We start from the raw sequence: 20,409 nt of genomic DNA on the forward strand, positions 1-20,409 counted from the left end.
ATCCATCTTCCTCTCCACCCATTATTTCTTGACTCCCTTGCTGGGTTTCTCCAGTCCCCAAGTTTTCAAAGCCACCATGATGTGGCCACCACTTCCTCTTTTAACCAACATTCTGCCTCCTCCTGAGTAGTCAAGATCCCACAGGTGAGCAAAGGAGACAGAGTCCATCACTGGTGAACTGTCACATAGCCGAACTGGCTGAACACCTGAGGCACATCTGGGCACCTCGGTTCCAGAAACACCTGTGCTACTTGCATCCAGCAAAGAGGCCACCAGGAGCAGCAAACATGTCCTGGCATTGCTTGTCATGCACACACAGCACACATGTCCCCAGCCCCCCCCACACACATGCCTTCCTCTGGGACCAGAGGGACTGAGACTTTTCATGCTCCATTTGTTGAAGTGAACATTTATTATCCCCAGCCCACAGTTGCTTAACCACAGACTTCTAACAGCTCAACTTGGATAACCCTCCTGATTTCTTTTTTCTGTTCAGCAGAACAGAATGCATCCATTTAGAGATGACAGACGAAGTAAATCAATGGAGGAGAGAGAAGAGGAGTATCAGAGAGTGAGGGACAGGATATTTGCACACGATGTGAGTAGTTGTTTTCATTGCCTCTTTAGTGCCGCCCTTCCACAAGCAGTGAGGCAGCCCGATGCCCCAGGCAGCCAGCTGGCAGGGACGGAGGGAGCCGGAGCCAGGGGCCAAGCCGACCTGCGGCCATCGCGAGGCGTTTCTGGAAGAGGCCCCGCTTCGGGGAAGCGGTGGAAGAGTAGCCAGGGACTCGCGGTGTCCTGCGACGTGGCCTGTGCGGGAGCCGGGGTCTGATTCGGTGGGTTCGGTGGACCTGAGCACAGAGCCAGGTTGCCCGGTTTGAAGAGATGCCACCAGGCCCACGCTGGCCGGGGACCCCCCGCCCCGCGCCTTTTCCCTGCGGACACTGCAGCGGATCACAGAAAGGAGGGGCGCCTGCCGATCACGCCCGCACGCCCGCACACGGAGTCCTCACTTTCTTAGCCGTTTGGGCCTTTTGCTGTATCACAGTGAAATAACAACACTCATTTTCCCCCTCGATTGCAGATCAAATTAGTTTTGTAGTTTTCAAGGAAATAATGATAAAACAACATCTTTTGTTCAAATTTCCACAAATAAGGTGGTGGGGATTTTTTTTTTACCCACTCTGGTCAAAATAAAATGCAATTAAGTTATATAAAGTTACTAGGTAATAAAAAGCTGGATTTTTTCAAATGCAAACAAATGAAAAGGGCAAGCGGTTGCCGTGGCTGCTGCACTCGGGGGCCACCCGGCAGCCTCCTGGGATGCTGGGCCCTTCCCCCCGCAGGGCTAGAGGGGGACCCACTGGGTCAGGTGCGGCCCCTCACCCGCCGTTGCCATGTGGTCCCGGAGGCCGCTGCAAAGGCAGCCAGTGGCCCAGGCCTCGGGCCGGCGAGGAGGACGCCTGTCGGGGGTTTCGCGCGCACGCCAGGTGCTCTGCATCTCCCCCACCTCCATACAGGTTGCCGGCGTCTCTTCCAGACCCTCCCTGCCTTTCCTGGCTATATTAAAATCAAGTTTTGCTGATGGAATAATCTGGCTCAGAACTCTGGAACTAGGAGAGTGGGACAGAGGGAGATGTAGCCATAGCTGGCTCATGTCGGGGTACAATTCTAGAAGATTCTGTACATGTATGGAGTACTTAGATTTTGATCATGGCCAGGGTTATCGATGGTACAGCCTGACGCGTGGAAGGCCTTCAGCTGTGTCTGCTGGGTACCAGAATGAAGTAACGAGAGGCCCTGTGCCAGTCGTGGTGGCACAGGATGCCTCCCGTGGACCAGGGGTGGCATGTTCTGGTCTGGTGACCTTCATGGAGGGAAACTGCGGGAGGTCTCAGGGTTTACTATGCGGGCCTCCCCGTGGGCTGCTGAGTCTGTCAGACATGGCATCTAGCCACCCCCAGGGCGAGTGATCCGAGGGGGAGAGAGAGAGAGAGAGAGAGGAGGAGGGGGAGACGCCTGAGATGGAAGGCGGCCTTTCGTCACCTAATCCTGGAAGCGAATCCTTCCCTTCCGTTGTGTTCTGTGGGACACACGCCCCAGCCCAGCCCAGCGGAGAGGCACATGACACAAGGTAGTGAGTACCGGGGGGCGGTCACTGGGGGTCACCCTGTGAAAACAGGATTTTACTGGGTCCTCTGTTAACAGAAACTCAAGGACATAACAGCAATAGGAACTTTCTTGAATACATATAGTAACAAATATTTCTATCACTTATCCAAGGACAGGACACTTTAGGGAACCTTCATCAATGCAATTCCAGGTGCCCAAAGAATCATCCCTGCTGCCCAGATTGCTGAGGTCCACAAGATAGTAATTAAACTATGAAGTCAATTATAAAACAAATGCAAAGAATCCAGCATAAGGAAACTAAGTTACAGACGTCAAATCTTTTTCTTAGCTGGTCTTTAATGTGGTGTTTTCATAATTTAAAAACAGGTAATAGAACCAGTTTTCCTCGCTAATTATTAAGTAGTGGAGTCATTCAAACAGGTTGAAATATTTATATACTTAAGCAGCATTTTTTTTCTACTTGAAGTTGTAATAGAGAGTTATAGAGAAATACTTCCTGGGATTTACAGTTCAGCAAAGTTCAAATGGACTTTAAAACTCGATGTGTTCTTGGTAGTTTACAGATGAAACGCGTCGTGATGTCCGAGGGGTGTGTGTGTGTGTGTGTGTGTCTGTGAGCACTTTTGCACGTAGGTGCACAATCAGAATATGGAGTTTACTCTGGGATTTTCTAGAAAACAATTTTCAAATTTAGTTTGAGAATTTTGGTATCTTGAGATGAGACAAACTTATTCATTATCTGAGAACAAAATTGTTGTAAATCAGAGCACACAACAATTTAGTTCTCAAATAATAAATAAATGTATTTTGCTAGTCAGAAATATTTGAAATGCAACTTGTATTTCCTTGAGTTTGTTTTGTGATTAGTCCCATGCAATGTTGCTAGTTTGGCTTGATAATATATTTGAAAAAGACATGTTTTGCCTGGAGAGTAATTTCTGAGGGATATTTATGTATAAGCAGGGACTCGGGGAGGAGCTCATCCTGGCCTTCCTTTTCATGGACTGGGATTCCTCCTTGGTGAGGATCGATCAGGGCACATGGTGCCACCTGGATTGGGGGTGGGACGTGGGAGAGAATTCTGCAACCCATTAGGCAAAATCATTTTCTCCTTAAAAAAAAAAAAATGAGCCCTTTATATCTGAGAGTACGTGACAGCTTTGAATGCTGCATTAATTCCTGTGACAATTTTATCTTTCTCTGCTATTAAAATGTGCAAGTTATTAATACTACTTATTTTTTAAAGTTTATATTCATCAGCTACTGAATCACGGCCCATAACCATCTCTATTATTTATGAAAACGTGGTGGAGGGATGAGGAGATGATGTTTTATGACCTTTCCACAAAAATCAGAAAAATACTCTTGAACTATGTTTTAAGGAAAGTTATCATTGACTTGCAAGTGCTTTAATTTTTAATTCAAAGAGTTCAGGCTGCTGAGCTCTTCCCCAAACACCATTAGACTCAAGAGCCCGAAGAGGTCAGAATGTCTCGGATCGCCTCCTTCCGAGCAGTGGAAGTCGGTACTCCCGAAAGCAGCCAGAACGTGATAAACGTAACTGACCCCTTCCCAACAGTGAGAGCTGGCAAGTAGTCGAGTCAGATTCATCATGTATCTGAGACAGTGTCACTTACCATGACTTGACTCAGGCCAGTAGCAAAAGCAGGTAAAGACAATAAGATATTCCGTGTCCTGTAAGCAGACTCAGGAATAATGTGAGTGGCCCATCATTTGTATTTATTTCCCTTTATAAAATCAAATGTCAGATATAAAACAGAACTTTTCCAGAAAGCTTTTCTTTTCTTCGTAATTGACTAAAGCTTTTGCTTTTTGTTAAGTAGGGTTCGGGGACACTGGAGCCTGAGGATGCTGGTTAAAAGCCCAGAGGTTAGGACAGGAATGGTTCTAGAGGTGCCCTCGCTGGGATGCTCAGGCCACTGAGGACAACATCACGCCCAGATTTAGCCCCTTGGTTTAGTGGGAGGAAATGGTTTCTCCAATAACAGGAACCAATATCCTGCTCGCCTCTCTGAGCAGTGGCTACATTAACAGCATCTTTCAATTCAAATATGTGATCCTGAAAAGCCATTATTATTTTTTTAGTTTTATTAATCCTAAAACAGACCTGTGAAGTCTCTATTTATTCCTTTAGCAGGTCATTTATTCATCATTCAGAAAATCGACACTATGATATAGTGGATATATTTAAGGCTACAAGCTCAGTACTCCGAGAATGGTTTTATGCTCATTCCTAAGCACATATTACAGGACCCATATTATAGGGCCGTTGCACCATATTTTGTTTGGACTTCCGTTTTTCTGTTTGCTAAAATTTAATTTGGCCTGCCCTTCCCCCGCTTGTAATGATAATGCAGTTTTATCTTCCCGACATTGTGTATAAACACAAGATAGTAGAGAAAGGACTACTAGGGGCATAGAAACTAAGAAGAAAGTCGTTTGGTTTCCCGTGTGAAAAAGGAGGACGTCTTACACGGGGTGTGACATTCTGTTTACTTTGCTTCATTTCATGTTCACATGTCTCCTGCCCCCTCCCCGTAGACGGCTTGATGGCATCTCGTCAGCGCTGAGAGTCTGGCCCTCAGCCCGGTTATTTCGGGGAGTCGATCGCGGCTTTGGCCCTCGCACCTCGGGCAGGTCGTGCCAAGTCCGCGCGCCGCCTGGGCTGCACCGTCCCCTGGGCCCTCCTGGCCGCTGCCTCTCTGCGCCGCCCCCCCCCCGGCCCGGCCCCAGGGGGAGCCGCTAGCTCAGGACCCCAGGTCCCCCGGTTCCCAGCAGCTCAGCTGACGTCTCTCCTCCGGCCTGGGTGCTGAAAGGGCAGATCCCTGCGGCCGGAGGTGCCCTGAGCGAAAGGCCTGCGCGCTGCTAACTCTAACCTGGTTTTTCCCTCTTTCGTTTCCGTTTTTTTTCTAAAAATGGTACCTAGTTTTCTTAATTTCTTCCCCTTGGAGGGGAAGAGTAGCTTTAAAATCAGGCAAGGACTCGGGATCCCTCAGCATACCCAGAACGTCTGATACGATGCCTCTCTTTATTTTTCAGTCAGTTTGCTCCCAGGAAAGCCTTTTTGTGGAAAACAGGTAAAATGAAATTTGCTTTTTCGTGTGTCGTTAGAGGAACAAAGTGTGTCGTGTGTGTCCTGTATATTCATAGATAAATACCATATATAAGTGCGTGCTTGAATATATGTATAAAGAAATACATATATCTATGCGTACACACCTATATATGCACACGTATGTGTTATTTAGCGTGTCCAAAAGTTATTTCACTGAGGGAAAAACTCCTCTCAGTTACTTCCAAACACGAGTTTCAATGTCTCTGATATTTAAAGTCTCAGCTTCTGGTCCTTCCAACAGTTGTAATTTGCTATTATTTCCTCCAGGCATTGAAGAGTTTAAGTGTTGAGACCCCACAGGAACTTGCAGTTTCATTGGCTTATTGACTAGGCCGCTAAAAGCACTTGTATATTTGGTATTGTTAACCACTTCCTGTGCCCTGTGATTATCTATAGCTATACAAATAATAATTAGAATAATGTTGCTTTAAGTTTCTCATTCTGAATAACCCACCAGTTTCTATAAAAGGTCTAACTTGGAAATCTTATCTAACTGGTCTGGATTTAGCAGTACACCTGACTTGGGAGTTAGGAGGAGGAGGTGCTTGCTGTGAAATGAATGAGTTATAAAATTCATACAAAGTCTTGAGCATAAGAGCAGAAATTTTTCAAGTTTAGCATGTACCTTTTTAATTTTTTCATTTTTATTCTTTTTAATTTATCTTTATTGTTGAAAGTATTACAGATGTCCCCTCTTTTCCCCCATTCATCCCCTCCCCCTGCATCCGCCTCACCCCCGGCCTTCCCCACACTATCGTCTGTGCCCCTGGGTTGTGCATATAAGCATGCAAGGTCTTTGATTAACCCCTCCCCACCCACGCCCCCCTCCCCACCTTCCCTCTGAGATCCCTCAGTCTGCTCCATGCTTCTGTCTCTGGATCTATTTTTAAATAGCTCTAAACTGACATAGGTATTAAAATGCTCCATTGATTTAATTGCAGATTTTTTTAAGGGGAATTAAGGAATTCCACATTTGCTGTACTAATGGGTAACTTGGAATGGAAATACAGTATCCATTTTAAAAGCAGTGTTTAGTTTTATTTCGGGTGTCAGCTTAATGGGTGGCCCCTATAAAACTGATTAAAATGTAGGCTGTTTGATTCAATTCTAGTACTTAGAGAAAGTTTAAACTGGGCACTAGAAATGATTGGTAGGGGAAAAAATGCCATCATTCATATTAGCAATTATAAATATTCAAGTAACTAAGTCCCTCAATTGAATACACTTGTTTTGGAAGAAGAGATGAAATGAGAACTTCACAGGTCTACATGAGGCATTCAAAAACAGCCTTAGAAATTCACGCAGAGTCAGACAGGTATCCCTTATTTACAGTCAAGTTAAGAATCCACAAGCATTAGCATCTTAGGGATGATTCTGAACAATTCCAAAACTGTATACCCTCACCAAAAAGGTTAAGTGGGCATTTATAAGTCTAGTGGGAAATCTTATCCCCTAGTCTTCTAGCCAATCATTTCCCCACCTTACTCTCTAATTGTACTCGTTTATTTGGGTTTTGTACAAAAATACTGCTAACATAACTTGTGTTCCTTACATTCAGATTTGATGGTGTTCATCAATACAATAATTGGTCACATACACGCACTGCATGCATGAACAAGTCTTGATGTTCCCATAAAGCAAAATTTTAATTGAGTGAATTCCTTACAAAAATAAATATATTTCTTGGATCCCTGCCTTTCGAATGCCAATATTTCACTATGCTCAAGAAATAAGGAATAACTTTATTATAACCCAAAGAAAAGTAATCACAACTAATATATTTACTTAAATATCTATTCTCTCTGTATCAATTATTTTTCTTCTCCCCTCCTCTCCCAGTCCCCTCTATTTCCTCGGCTCTTCTTTCTCCCTTACCCAGCATCAGTGTTTGAATCCTGGGGTAGGGAAAAATCATCCCGCCATTCATTTATTATGGCAAAATTCAGTGTCATGCAAATAAAACAGTATATGGGGTTGATTTGCAAGACAAGTGTGTTATAGTAGAGTCACATCCATTTATTCCCCTTAGGTTTTATATCATAAAAATCATGTTTTTCATTTCCAGTCGGCTCTTGGAAGACAGTAACATATGCAATGAGACCTATAAGAAAAGACAGCTCTTTCGGTTGGTATGGTTTCCTTTTCTAAAACTGTGTTTTCAGATTATGTGGCAGAATCAATGTTAAATATAAGTATATAAGTATAAAATATCTCTGTTCATGAAACAAAAGATGTTGGGTTATCTCTTTGTAAAGCTTGTTACAGAGCTGGTTGAAGCCATATTGGATAACGTGAGATACTGGACCAGGAGACATTACTTTGGATACAATCCTTTAGGCTTCTTCCTCTGATTTTCTGGTTGTTTTTATTTTCTCAAGGGCTAGCACAGATTTAGCATTCCCAAATCAACTTTGGTGAATTACAGAGTTAGAATTTCTCTGACAGGTTGCAATTGTGTATGCATTCCCAGCACTGGAAACAAATCAATGATAACTCTATTTGAGTGCTTGATTTTTAGCTATTACCCATCGTACTATTTCAAACAGGATTTTTTTTCAAGCATATATTTTATTTCTAAAGGAAAATATGAGATTGCTTCCAATTAGAGTGAACTACTTAAATCAAGATCTTTGTGGGATATGGGTAACAGATGATATGTGTGTGTGTATATATACATATATATACACACACACATATACGTGATTATCTATAATATATAATATTAAATTATACAATATAATTATTATAATTTAGTAACTATATATAACATTATATACTTTTAAGCTATAAACTTGTCTGGAAGCTCCATGAAAACAGAGGGATCACACCCATGTTCTCACTACTCTATTAAATGTATCTCTAGCATTCATTATGAAACAAAGGATATACATAGTCCTCTTTGTATACTCAATTCCTAACACATATATTAATACGTTAGTGCTTTTGTGAATATTAGGACTCATCTCTGTTGTAGGACAGGCAAAACAAACAAACAAATAAGTAAAACTCTTGCCCACTTAGAACAAAAAAGGACACCAAGAAAAACAGATGGATTGTGCGCTTAGAAAGTATCTTTTTGCAGTAGATCTGAACTTAGGACCTCATCATTGGAAAAGGGAGAGTCATTTGTTCCCTGTACACTGTGGCTGAAACCAAAACCAGAATCTTTTTTTTTCACTTCCTTCATATTTCTAGGTTCACCTACACAGTCTAATGCCCTCCGCTTGCCTAAGTAGGTGCTTCTCACTCGAAGGTTAAGACAGTAACCTGCCTCTTGCCCCGAAAGCCCGAGGAGGCTGGCATTGACCCGCGCTCCTGCACGCACACGCCACGCCTGCTTGGCTTCGGCAATCTGGCTACAATGTGGGCTCTTGCCCCTTACCGACCAGTCAGTCTCACACAGCCCCCGCCTGGTCCCTAGCCAGGGCTGCCACCCCTCAGGTCAGCCACCCCAACACGGACACCGCTGCCCCCCAAACCCCGCGCGCAGGAACTCGGAAGACGACCTCGCACAGAGCCACCCGCGCATGGTAAAAGCGATTCAGACTGTGCATCAGACCGAGCGTGAGTCCAAAAAGGTCCTGCGCAGACACTAAGGAAAAGAAATGGTATCAGTGACGTTCATCAGCATAGAAACAGAACTTAGAGTCGGTGCTTGATAACTGCTCTAGGATCCAATTCTAGCTCTGCCCACAGGGCCAGCTCCTCCTGATGGCCAGACCGCTCATTCCTACTGTCTCCCTGGTTTCCAGCAGCAGGGGACCAGGACTGCACTTAGGAGGGACGGAAAGGCTCTGGAGGGTATTTTTTTTATGATGCCACGCCCCAGTAGATACGAAATTCAGTTCTGGACCTCACCTTGCCAGTGCTGAGAAGAATCACTAGATAGAACATTATAAAATACAACTTCAATGTGTAAATATCTAGATATCATACATTAGAGTTAGACACATTTTGAACTTCATTAATGCTAGGTCTCTAAAGCAGAATTCAAATTCTCTCTTTTAAAAAAATATATATTTTTTATTGATTCTTAGAAAAAGAGGAAGGGAGAGGGAGAGAGAGGAACAGCCATGTGATAGCAAAACATCGATCCGCTGCCTCCTGCACACCCCTTAGCAGGGACGGAGCCCACAACCCCAGGCATGTGTTCGACCAGGAATCGAACTGGTGACCTTTTGGTGCATGAGACGAATCTCAACCAACTGAGCCACACCTGCCAGGGCTTAAATTCCCTCTTTCAGCATGCACAGATCTTCACTTAGGAAAGATAATTTGTGCTGGTGGAGAAGTAGAAGTTAAGGAAATCTTAGGTTGCCTTATTGGCCAGGGGATACGGCAGAAGTCTATAGGAGCTACCCAATATTCTAGAAACAGCTCTGCCAGAGGGAAGGGTGTAAACTACCGCACCCCAGCTTGCACCCAGGAATAGTGGTGGACGCCTCCTTTGCAGAGAAAGGCCCAGCCACACTGGCATTTAGAGGAAGTCTGGATTCCTCCCAGGGAGGTGCAGAGTTCATGGGAAGAGGGGTCACTGGTGCAGAATTAGTCAGGATCACCCCACATCTCCTTCTGACACATACAGGATGCCAAGGTAAGAACCAACTCAAATCTTTTCCTATAATAAACATTCCGAATTAGCTGTAGCTGAGGTTATTGTCACATCCTTTGTACATTTGCAGTTGCTAAGTAATATTTAGGCAGGCTTTGTCAAAGGCGGGTCAAACTCATCCGAATTAAATGGAAAAAGAATGAAGTTGAATTTGGAGGTTGAAGGGGAGACAATCAGGAAGAGAAAAACTGCTCACCTTTCTAGCAGAAAAGGGTACTTTTTTCCTCCAGGTTACCTCCTCTGGCTTTCTTAAATTTCAAAGGAGTTTAAGAACTAAAGTCACCTGGCCATTGGTGAGTGTTTGATCCTTCCTGCTGGCAATGTTGTCTTCTTTTAGGTGGTCCTTGTTTCTAAGACCAGTCTTCCTAAGGTCCTGAGGACAGAGAGAATGTTTGTAAGAAAACACTGACCTAGGACAGCAGTGCTTTTTGTTTTGTGAGTCCTCTGTTCCACTTCCTTCCCCCCCTTTACAAAGCTCCTATCACAGATGAGTTGCGTCATTTTTGTTATCTTTGGGTCCGGTACCTCCTTCCATTTTCAGGGACTAGAGAGTTTAGTAGATAAAGTTGAAGCCAAACCTAAAATTTTCTGTGTACCTTCCGCACAACCTGGTTGGTGTGTGTTTCAATCAGGTGTGCGTGCCTCTAGCCCCCAACGGCCCATTACTGTCTTTAGGAGAATATTTATCAGCAAAGCTCCTAATCCCATCTGTGAGATCTGGATCAAGATCGAGTATGTCGCATTGCGCAGTGATATGAAAATAGGGGTTATATCTACTGCCCTTGATTTATGTCCCCTTATTTATAATCCATGGGAATCTAAGAATATTTTATGAGCCATTATTTCCAACTGCGGTAAAAGCTTTGAAAATACTAAGTTACTCTTTAAGCAGATTGGAAACCAATGAAAATGCAAATTTCACCCACTTTCTCTGGAAAAGACATGCAATTTGGTCCACAGCTTAGAGATTCTCTGGAGTCTTCAAAATTCACTTGTGGCTATTGGCTCTCTTCCAACACATTCCCTCCTTTTCTGTTTGAATTTTGAACAAATGTGTTGTTTCACCGGCGGAGCTTTCGTCTGTCTGTCTGTTGCTTTCACCGGTCCCCTTGGCGTGTTTCCTGTGAGCCCGGCGCTTACACTGTTGTGGTCACAAGCGGTTCCTGGGAAGGGCTGAGCGGCTGAACTTGGGGCCAGCATCCTCACCAGGGGCGGCAGGGTCATTCCCCATTCCCAGCCGGCTGTCACAGCCTCAGGAAGTCAGAGGGGCCTCGCAGAGCCAGGGAAGTTAGTGGCTTTTCCGGAACTGTCAGCATTCCCCACAGCCCAGCCACAGTGCTGGGGGGACAACAGCCGTCCTCCGGGGCGTTGCTTTGAGGATCACTCAAGGCCACAGGCGGTTCCAAAGGTCGCTTCACTGCTGACTCGGCGGGGAGACTGCACCTTCCCTCGGCTCGCAAACACAAGCTTCCGATTACACGTCACACCCTGGTTTTCTAGCTGTTTCTCCTTCACCGGCCGAGGGGCCCTGTGACATTGCCAGGGGGACTTTTCCTGTGTGTAACACGTTATGTGAGATGTGTCGCCTGCCTGCCCGGTGGGGTGTCTGTGGCTGTTCGGGAGGCAGCAGGCTCGATGGAAAGGGTTGACAAGAAGGGTCTCGTGGAGACGACTCTCCCGGGAAGGTCCCCTCTGTCCCCCGCTGCTCACGGAGCGTAACGCTGTCCCTGTGCGTTTTTCCGACGGCCGCGCTCCAGGGGCAACCGAGACGGCTCGGCGAGGACGTGCGGGAGCCGGCAGAGCAGCTCGGAGACCGAACTCAAGTGGCCCGAGCAGCAGCGGGCCTGGAGCAGCACCGACTCCGACAGCTCGGGCCGCGGCCTGCGGCCCGCCGTGACCAGGACGGCCAGCCTGGGCGGCGTGGCGGTGCTGGCCCGGGGCGACAGCACGGCCAGCACCAGGAGCACCGGCCGGCTGTCCAAAGCAGGTAGCTCGGGCGAAGGGGCTCAGCCCTGCGTTTCCCCACCCTCCCCAGGCTGTAGAGCCACCCCGCCCTCTGACTTGGCGTTGGTGGTGATGACGTTAATCACTGCGACAGAGGACGTCAGAAGGCGCAGCTCAGCAGCGCTGCTCTTGCTAGCGGGGTGCCTGGGTCCAGTTCCTAACCTCTCCCATCGCCGGTCTCCTCATCTGTAAAACGTAGGTTACAATAGAATATTACTCTAACCAGCCCCCTCAGGAGACTGTGTTAAGTTTAATTTCAATCATTTCTATAAATATGCTTACCAAATACCTGCCCAGGGCAACTATTTTACAAAGGTTAGCTTTTTAAAATTTTAATACTCAGAGTTATTCCTTAAAACCACATTGTAAGGTTAATTCTGATAGTAGTAGTTTCCGTTCCTGCTTTGGCATACTGTTAGTACGATCCTGGGCAAGTTAGTTAACCTCTTTGTGCCTCAGTTTTCTCACCTGAGAAATGGGAATAATAATAGCACCAATATTTCAAAGTTCTTGTTAAAACCAAGAGTTAATATGCTCAAAGCAATACCTGGCAAGTTATTAGTCCTCAGTAAACACCAGGTTTTGTTTGTTTTTATTATTTCCATTAAATGTTTTCCATCCTTGCTTTGCAGATAAGGGGAGTGAGCCTCAAAACGTTTAGAGTTTCCAAGTAGCCAGGTTCATGCATCTGTTTTCTTCTTGTTTTCTTCCTTCAGTGAATAGTGATCTTTTGAGTTTGGTAGTTCAAGTTCATGCGGACAGTTTTTGGGAGTTCATGATGATGAGAGATTAGAACCATTAACCTGAAACAACTTTAAACTGATGGAAGTGTCAACACCAAGGGGTTGAGTCTGCAAAATACCCCACATGGCCTACCGTTATTAGCTCTTCTGTCTCCCAAAATCTCTCAGCATTTTTTACAAATTACTTTCAAATGTTTACAATTAAAATACCTCATAATATCCCAGGAAGGTAACAGGCGACACTTCAGTAGTCCTCCATGAACTGAAGGTTTTATTTATTTATGTATTCATTCCTTTATGTATTATTTTCATTGAATTTATTGGGGTGACCTTGGTGAATAAAATTAGATAGGTTTCAGGTGTACAGTTGTCTAATATAGCATCTGTATACTGTATTGTGTGTTCACCACCCCAGGTCTCCGTCCACCACCATTTCAGTTTAGCAGGTACTGGCACTGTTTGTTTGGTTTGGGTATTGCTTCAGAAGTTTGGAGGCCCTGACCCAGCTAGGGTGGGGTGAAGGTTGTGATTCTGTGACGGGCCCTGGGGGTGCAGTCATGATCTGGGGTTGAAAGTAAGTGGCAGGCCGGGGCCGGGGGGGAGTGATAAGTGGACACCACCAGCCAGAGGTAGGACATGGGCTGCCCTAGACTGCGAATCCTTTCTCAGCCAAGCGCCACTCACACGAGGAGGGATTCTATGAAACCGAGGCTCATTATGCTAATGGTTTAGCATCATTATGCTGTTGACAAATGCCTCCTGAGAAATTATCTTGTGTTTTCCTACATAGGCAGGAAATTAATAGCATTTAGTTACAGTCACTCCTTTATATATATAAATCTTGCTTCTTGGAAAGGTTCAGGTGGGCTCTGTCATTTTTATTCACCAATTGGAGAATTCTTGATTTCTAGCTCTAATTAATTGCTCTTATATCCCACTATTGCAGCAACTGAAGTCAAGGAAATCCACTGTGGTGCACTTAAGCTCTTGTAAACTAAGAAAGGTTCAATAGTTTTAAATCTTCTTAAAAGGCAGGAACCAAGTACCTTAAATGGCGCACTTGAAAATTCCAGTACACCAAAAGAGCTCTTATGATTTTTAAATTAATCGTCATTCTCGTGCACCAGCCCCCAATCGCTTCCAAAGCAAAGATTTTTGGAAACATTTAAAACACCTCAAGAATGCTCAAATGCCATGTTCTTTGAAGAATGGTTAGAAATTGCAAGTGCTTCAGACATATTTTTTTTAAATCTAAGTGTCTCCATTTGAAAGCTTGTCAAGGTGCAGGAATGGAAAGCAAAAAATAATAATAATAATAAAGGAGATCAAGATAGGATGTCAAAATAAACCCACAATTTCCCAGGATGGTTTTTATGAAGCAGAGCTGTCAGTTCTGCTGTCATGAAACGTCAGAACAGCACAAGTTGTCCGTTGTTTACCTCATTGCGCACAGCAGACTTGAAAACTTTTTACCTTTCAGAAAGCAGGTCTGGAGTGGTGACATTTACGCTACTCTCCTCCTCCGATTACATAGGCTGGCGCTTTACAGAGATAATAATGATGCTTTTTCCAAGTGGGAAACATGTTTTCCTACATTTTGCAAAAGGCACATTACTGAAGTCTGCACGTACAAGCGCTTTCTCTGGCGCCGAGGCTGCCTTCCCCCTGTTGCATCCCCCGCGCTGAGCACATGGTCACCCAACAAATGTCCAGCACACACCTGTGGCAGCAGATGATGTCATTATGTCACTACCTCTCCTTGTGATGAGGATTCAACTGGTGCTGGTGCTCCAGCCGTAGCAGCTTCTTGGTAGTGGCGGTATGGTTGAAAAATAAGAGTATGGCACCTCTTTCTTTCACACTGGCCAGACTCCCTGTTTCTCTATCATCCCTCCCTCTTGGCACAGTAGGAGTTCTCACCTTTAGCTGTGTCAGCATCACATGAAGAATTTCTTAAAGCACAGATTGCTTGTTCAGAAACCATCCCTGGAGAAGAACCCATCTAGAGAAATGAGATAGCCTTCTGTTTTGTTTTAGTAATTTTGCATGGCCTGGTATTTTGTTTTCTGGATGCAAGGCCATTCTTGCTGTCACCCTCCTAATCTGCACCCTAGAGTATTTTTGAAGCCAATACAAGACACCTCATCTTGCTCCCACTTCCTCTTCTGCATGTTTATTTGCGTCACTACACTAATGCATCCTAGATATTTTCTTCTGCCTTGTAATTTCAGAAGCTTTAGGTTATTCTACTGAACTCTGACCCCTGGATCTGGAAACATTTTCTTGAATTCAGAAAAAGAATACTTATGTTTCAGGGTCCTTAAAAAAAGAAAACTTGCATTAGACGAGTTGAAAAGGCAAGGAAGACTTTATTCATAACTAATTGCAACAGGAGTCAAGACTATTCCAATAGGGGAGGGAGCTTAAACTCAACCTTGCTGAAGCAAAAGGCAGGGGAGTTTCAGTGAGCTGGTGGAAAAGTGCTGGAGGAGTTTAGAGAGGTGACTGGTCAGTTTGATTAAGCCATCTGTGTTTGCTAATTGGTATTTATAAAAGTCAGGCTCTTACCCTCCCACAGAAACTGACAGACAAGGGAACTATTTTCTTGATGATGGCATTTCAGAGGATGGCTCTCAAGTTCACTGTAGCTCACACCCCAAATCAGAGTTATGACAGGCCTCATTGTCTCCAACTCTTTCTCACTGTCTAACCCCTCAGTCCAGACACGGGCATGATCATGTTTGTATGACCTTACATGTCGGGGGGCAGGAAGTTTTGTTGTATTATTACTGTTGTTGTTGTTGAGTCTGTGCTAGTGTCAAACTTGAACTGTAACATCAGATCATATATAGCAAGTCCTCAAAGAAACGCTGCTGTTTGCACTGGGGCTGGGACTTCAGGGTTATAATATCAGTGATGTGGTCTCAAGATACTCCTAGTATTTTCAAAAGTCCTTTTAGATCCTTTCTTTTCCTCCCCATATGTTATTCAGAGCCCTCAGTATTTTAAACCAGCTGGTTAGATGGAGCATCCAGAATTAACCTGAAACTTTATCACTATTGATAATCAAGTCATGGAAAAAAAGAAAATTCCCAACTGTGAACACTTGTGGCAGCCCATGGTATACGCGTATGCAGAGCTTTAGGGCGCCATTTACCAATGAACCACCCTAGTGGCATTTGAGAAGGCTAAAAGAGAGTGTCCATTCCTAATCTCTCTTATTTTTAGGAAACTAGCGCATCAGAAAAACATGCAGCAGATATTTGAATAAAATGGGAGTCAAATGCGGGAGGGGCGTTGCTTATTCTGGCCCTGGCAGCGCCCGCCTCAAACTCTTTAGCGATGGACGAAAGCAGCGTTTAGGCCCAGGGCCGTGCCCTCTGTCGCCTTCGGTGTGCTCACTGACCTGTTGGTTTGTCTCCCTGGCAGGCTCCGAGTCTTCCAGCAGCGCAGGCTCGTCAGGATCGCTGTCCCGCAGCCACCCGCCCCTCCAGAGCGCAGCCCTGGCCTCGGGCGTGGCCGCGGCTCCCGCTCCAGGCTGTGCGCCCTGCGCGGGGCACGGGCACGGGCACGGCGGGGGCGCCCAGGCGGGCGCGGGCGGCACCAGCTACATCCTCTGCCCGCTGGAGGCCGCGGCGGGCATCCCGCCCGGGAGCATCCTTCTGAACCCGCACACAGGTGAGCGCGCCGCCGCTCTGGCGGGCTCGGGGCCAGCGGGCGCCCTCGGGCTCGGTCTCAGGGTTCTAGCAGCGAGTCTTTTTGAAAATCGTTGGGCAGGAGAACGGGCGTGTGGACCTGCGCGAAGGATCTTGGTTTAGGACGAGCAGGTCTGCTGCCGTCACCTCCGTCCGTATTGATCCCAGTATTGAGACAGGCATATAGACAGATTCTTCCCCGAAATGCCCACTGTCCTCTCCTCATTGACCACAGTGTTTCTCGTGTATTCCCAGGAACTAAGCCCCGAGATCAGGGAGCCATGAACTGGGACGTGCTAATGAAACTTTGTGTTTCTCAGAGCAAATCCGTGCATAGCCTATTATGGCGTTAGTGGTGTTTCTGCATCCAGAATATTTCAGGAACTTGAGCCATTAACTGGGACATGTGGGGGACTCTTCACTATAGAAGATGCTTCTGACCTTGCCACGTCCCCCATTCCTCCTAGAAAATGAGGAATAGCAACGGTGAAGAGGAGACGGGCAGCGAATTCCTATGGATTTTAGAGATTTTTAGGCCTACACTGGTTTTGGTGGGGGTTGGAAAACTGGTAACTTCATGATTATAGTTTCTTCAAAGGTGAATGGCTATTGGTTCTTAAATGTTCAGTTTCTCTAGTGTCCAGTTAACTTCCACACTGGTTCCAAAGGACCCAGAGCATTGAGCCAATAGACTAAGGAACATCTGCTCCACGGGGGAGACCTCCCAGGCTGGGCAATGTCGCCTGTGCCTCCAAGGCCAGTTGGCAATATCTGCAGACATTTTGATTATCATGACCCAGGGAGGAGGGGACCGCTGCTGGCATCTAAGAAGGTAGAGGCCAGAGATGCTACTAAAACATCCTACAGTGCACAGGTCAGCTCCTTACAGACACAGGATTATGCAGCCCAAAATGTCAGCAGTGCAGTGGTTGAGAAACCCTGGGTTGGAAGGTTTGACATTGACTGGCCATCTCCTTAGAAGCCTTTATAATGATTGAATTGTCTCAACATATATCCAAAGTTTGGTTTGGGTTACTGCAGAGTATTTCTTTGATGAGCTAAACTTGAAAATGCAAAACCGGATGTGAACCTCGTAAAAATGATCCAACTCCATCTTCTCACATATATAGTGCTACTAGTAATTAGGAAATTCAGAGAAACATGAGAATGATAGTAAAATAGTTACTTGAATAATTGCCACATTTTCATGAAAACATATGGCACATTCTCAAGGCATGGCGTTTGATTGAGACATTTTGAAAATGCCATCAGCTTCAGGGAAAAGAAGGCATAATCATTTTATTGAAAACCATCTGAAAGCTTTCTGATTAAGACACTTCTAAGGAGAATATTACATGGCTTTTCTTATATTTGGATCATTGTAAGCACTATCAACGAAATTAAAAGAAAAACCAGAATCATACTAATTACTCTGGGTGCTGATCGGAGGACGGTCTGACTCTGTCGGCTTAAGTTCTTTCATTTTCCATTGCGAGGGGGGCTTGCAGACAGGGGCACAGAACTAAGCGTTAGTTTTCAGTGCTTTGTTTTCAGCGAAATTGCAGAGTGTTTCCAAAAAAGCACAACAGAGTCTTTTCTGGGTATAATGCAAGAATATTATTTGTAATGACAGTGTGGCTGTGCATGTGTATGTGTCTATTATCATCTGTAATCTTGTTTACAGAAGAAGAAAGAAAGCGCTTTCTGGTGCCAAGTCCCAATTCTTATTCATTGGACAGAGTCATTTAGAGCTGTTGTCAAAATATCTGCTTTCAGAAGGGATCCTAAGGAAGGGACAGGATCTGATAACGCTGCTGAACAGCGTTGTCATACACAATTCTCTGATCTGACAAATGCTGGACATTCACATATCCCTAGACCAGAAGGAGAGTGTATTAATAAATTGTGTGCTGTGGTTGAGTGGTGAGATACAAGGGGAACTATGATGTTTCTTCTTTTACAGAATGTGTTTATTTTTATGAGTTGAAACTATGCACATACATGTACGTATATGTGTGTGTTGGGGTATGTATATGTGCATGTCTGTCTGTCTATCTAATCTCGATCGAGACTCAACTATTGAAACTAGAAATCTGCCTGCTTCGGGCTGGAGCTCCTCTTTCTCTGTCATTGCTGTCAGCTGAAGTCCGCATGTCTCCTCATCTGCCAGACACATGGTGGAAGCGAAGTGCTGTTAGGAACCAAGAGCATAGGACTGCTTTGCTTCTTGTGACAATTTTTCTTGGGTTCATTTTCTTGTGACCAGCACATTTATAAGCTCCTGTGAGACGGGATCATACTTGGCTATGTTTTTACTTCCCTAGAGTGGATAATTATCAACTATCCATATATTTATATATATATATGTAAATATATATGGATAGGGAGTTTTTCACCTAGTGTCTTATATTTGAAAATGTGGCTCATGTATAAAATTAGGATGGATAAATATCTGTCTTAAGCAGGGATAAGACAAGCAATGATTTGAAAATAGGAAGGCGCCTGCCTGTCATGTCTACTAAGTGAAACAAAAATGAAACTTCCTTTGTCAACACAACTGGCATGGCTCTCGCTAAATACTAAATATTTGGACAAATATTCTTGCAGTTCCCTAAATCCAGCCACCACTTTTTATTTTGTCTGGCCCTAGACCCAGCGCTCAGCTGGCCTCTCCCTGGCTCAGGACCTTTGCCCTGCTCTTCCTTTGCTTTCCGGGCATCGGGGTGAGGGGGTTGCTGTGGAGGCTCTTTTTCCAAAAGTTCCCGTGTTACGTCTTTCACCTTTGCAAGGCGAGCCTGGCCTGAGTCTTGACACTGATCTTTCTCCAACTGTCTTGGACTCAGCCTCCTTTTGGAAATTTCTAGCAGAAGCTCATCTTTGCTTGGCTATTTTCTTTCAACTCGGTGCTATCCAGAGATGCCAACAGCCTTTGGCATCCCCCAAGTCCTCGTTAATGCCCCTGTATGTCGTCCTTCCATTTTGCTTTGCCTTCGTCGGCTGCAAATTCATGAGTGTGGGATGAGGGCAGCCTTCAGGGACTGCACTGCGAGCGGCCCTGCAGTCCTGGCCTCTTTGAAATGCTCCTGATGGGCTTCCGTGACCCTACACTTCTTTATAAGTCACAAGACTTCTAGCATCTGTTTATCCAGACTGCTTCCACCTTTGTCTCAAATGCCCTAGGAAGTTTCTGTGTGCTATCTTTAAACATATCTTTGCAAGATCTGAATTAATCCTTGCCTATGCCTAAGCGCCAGCTCCCTTGTAACTTGATGGATTGCCTTCTAAATCCTAGGAAAGGACAATCTCTTTCTCCCACCCCCTTCCTATCTTTTAAAATAAATAACCTTCTGCCAAGTACATGACAGTCATGCCTCAGTGTTAGGAGCCAAAAGCATGTGACTACTTTGCTTCCTGTGTCCATTGCCCCTGGGTTCATTTCCTTGTTACCAACACATTTATAAGCTCTTTCTGGGGAGGGGTCATACTTGGTTGCGTTTTTGTTTTTGTTTTGCATCCTGGAATGGATAACAAAGTTTTAGTCACTGTGCAGGTGATCAATAATTATATATTAGTAAATGAATATCTATTACACATTATACATGTTGCTGTGGAGAGGGGAGAAACTTCTCACCTAATGGCATGTATCGGAGAGGAATGAGCACTCTGCATTGAGTCCTTTCCCCGGCCCTGGCTCAGCGCACAGCACTGGCTCACCCCTGCAATTGCACTCTGTACCTGTGCCAGCACACGTGCCAGGGCCTGCTGGGCACGCCAGTGTAGGTCCTGACATGAAAACCTCTTCTAGGCTGAAAGTCCCAGGGCCAGCTAGTTTTCCTGTCCCCTTAGGTCTTCAGCAGCTGTCATTCAAACAAATTGCTTATATTCAGCAGTCATGGCATCTGGATGGGTGGAAATGGTAGAATGCAGAGAGGTGATCATTGCCCGACTTGAAAACCGTAGTCGCCCATCCTTGATCTCTGAGGAAATGTTTGTTCTCTTTCCACCTTACCTCTTCCATGTTCCTCTGTCATTTTTACTTCTCCTTGGTGAGCATTAAGTCAGTCTTCTATGCTTTCTTCTCCTTCC

The 20,409-nt window shown here is 45.1% G+C and overlaps 1 protein-coding gene across 28 annotated transcripts in view; it reads left to right on the forward strand.

Annotated features, from left to right (window-relative positions):
* Window positions 1-20,409, forward strand: part of ARPP21 (cAMP regulated phosphoprotein 21) — a 131,499-nt gene that overhangs the window by 62,417 nt on the left and 48,673 nt on the right. For 7 of the 28 annotated variants that reach the window (XM_081159703.1, XM_081159711.1, XM_081159692.1 and 4 more), the window contains 5 exons: window positions 497-598; window positions 5,194-5,231; window positions 7,335-7,394; window positions 11,639-11,868; window positions 16,058-16,306. In XM_081159703.1, coding sequence (XP_081015829.1) covers window positions 497-598; window positions 5,194-5,231; window positions 7,335-7,394; window positions 11,639-11,868; window positions 16,058-16,306 — 679 coding nt within the window. Of the gene's footprint in view, window positions 1-496; window positions 599-627; window positions 1,222-5,193; window positions 5,232-7,334; window positions 7,492-11,638; window positions 11,869-16,057; window positions 16,307-20,409 lie in introns of those variants that run through there. The other 21 variants (XR_014000376.1, XM_081159725.1, XM_081159696.1 and 18 more) reach the window with 8 other exon arrangements.

The sequence above is a fragment of the Miniopterus schreibersii genome, assembly GCF_964146895.1.
Source record: "Miniopterus schreibersii genome assembly, chromosome: 15".
Classification (NCBI taxonomy): Eukaryota; Metazoa; Chordata; class Mammalia; order Chiroptera; family Miniopteridae; genus Miniopterus; species Miniopterus schreibersii.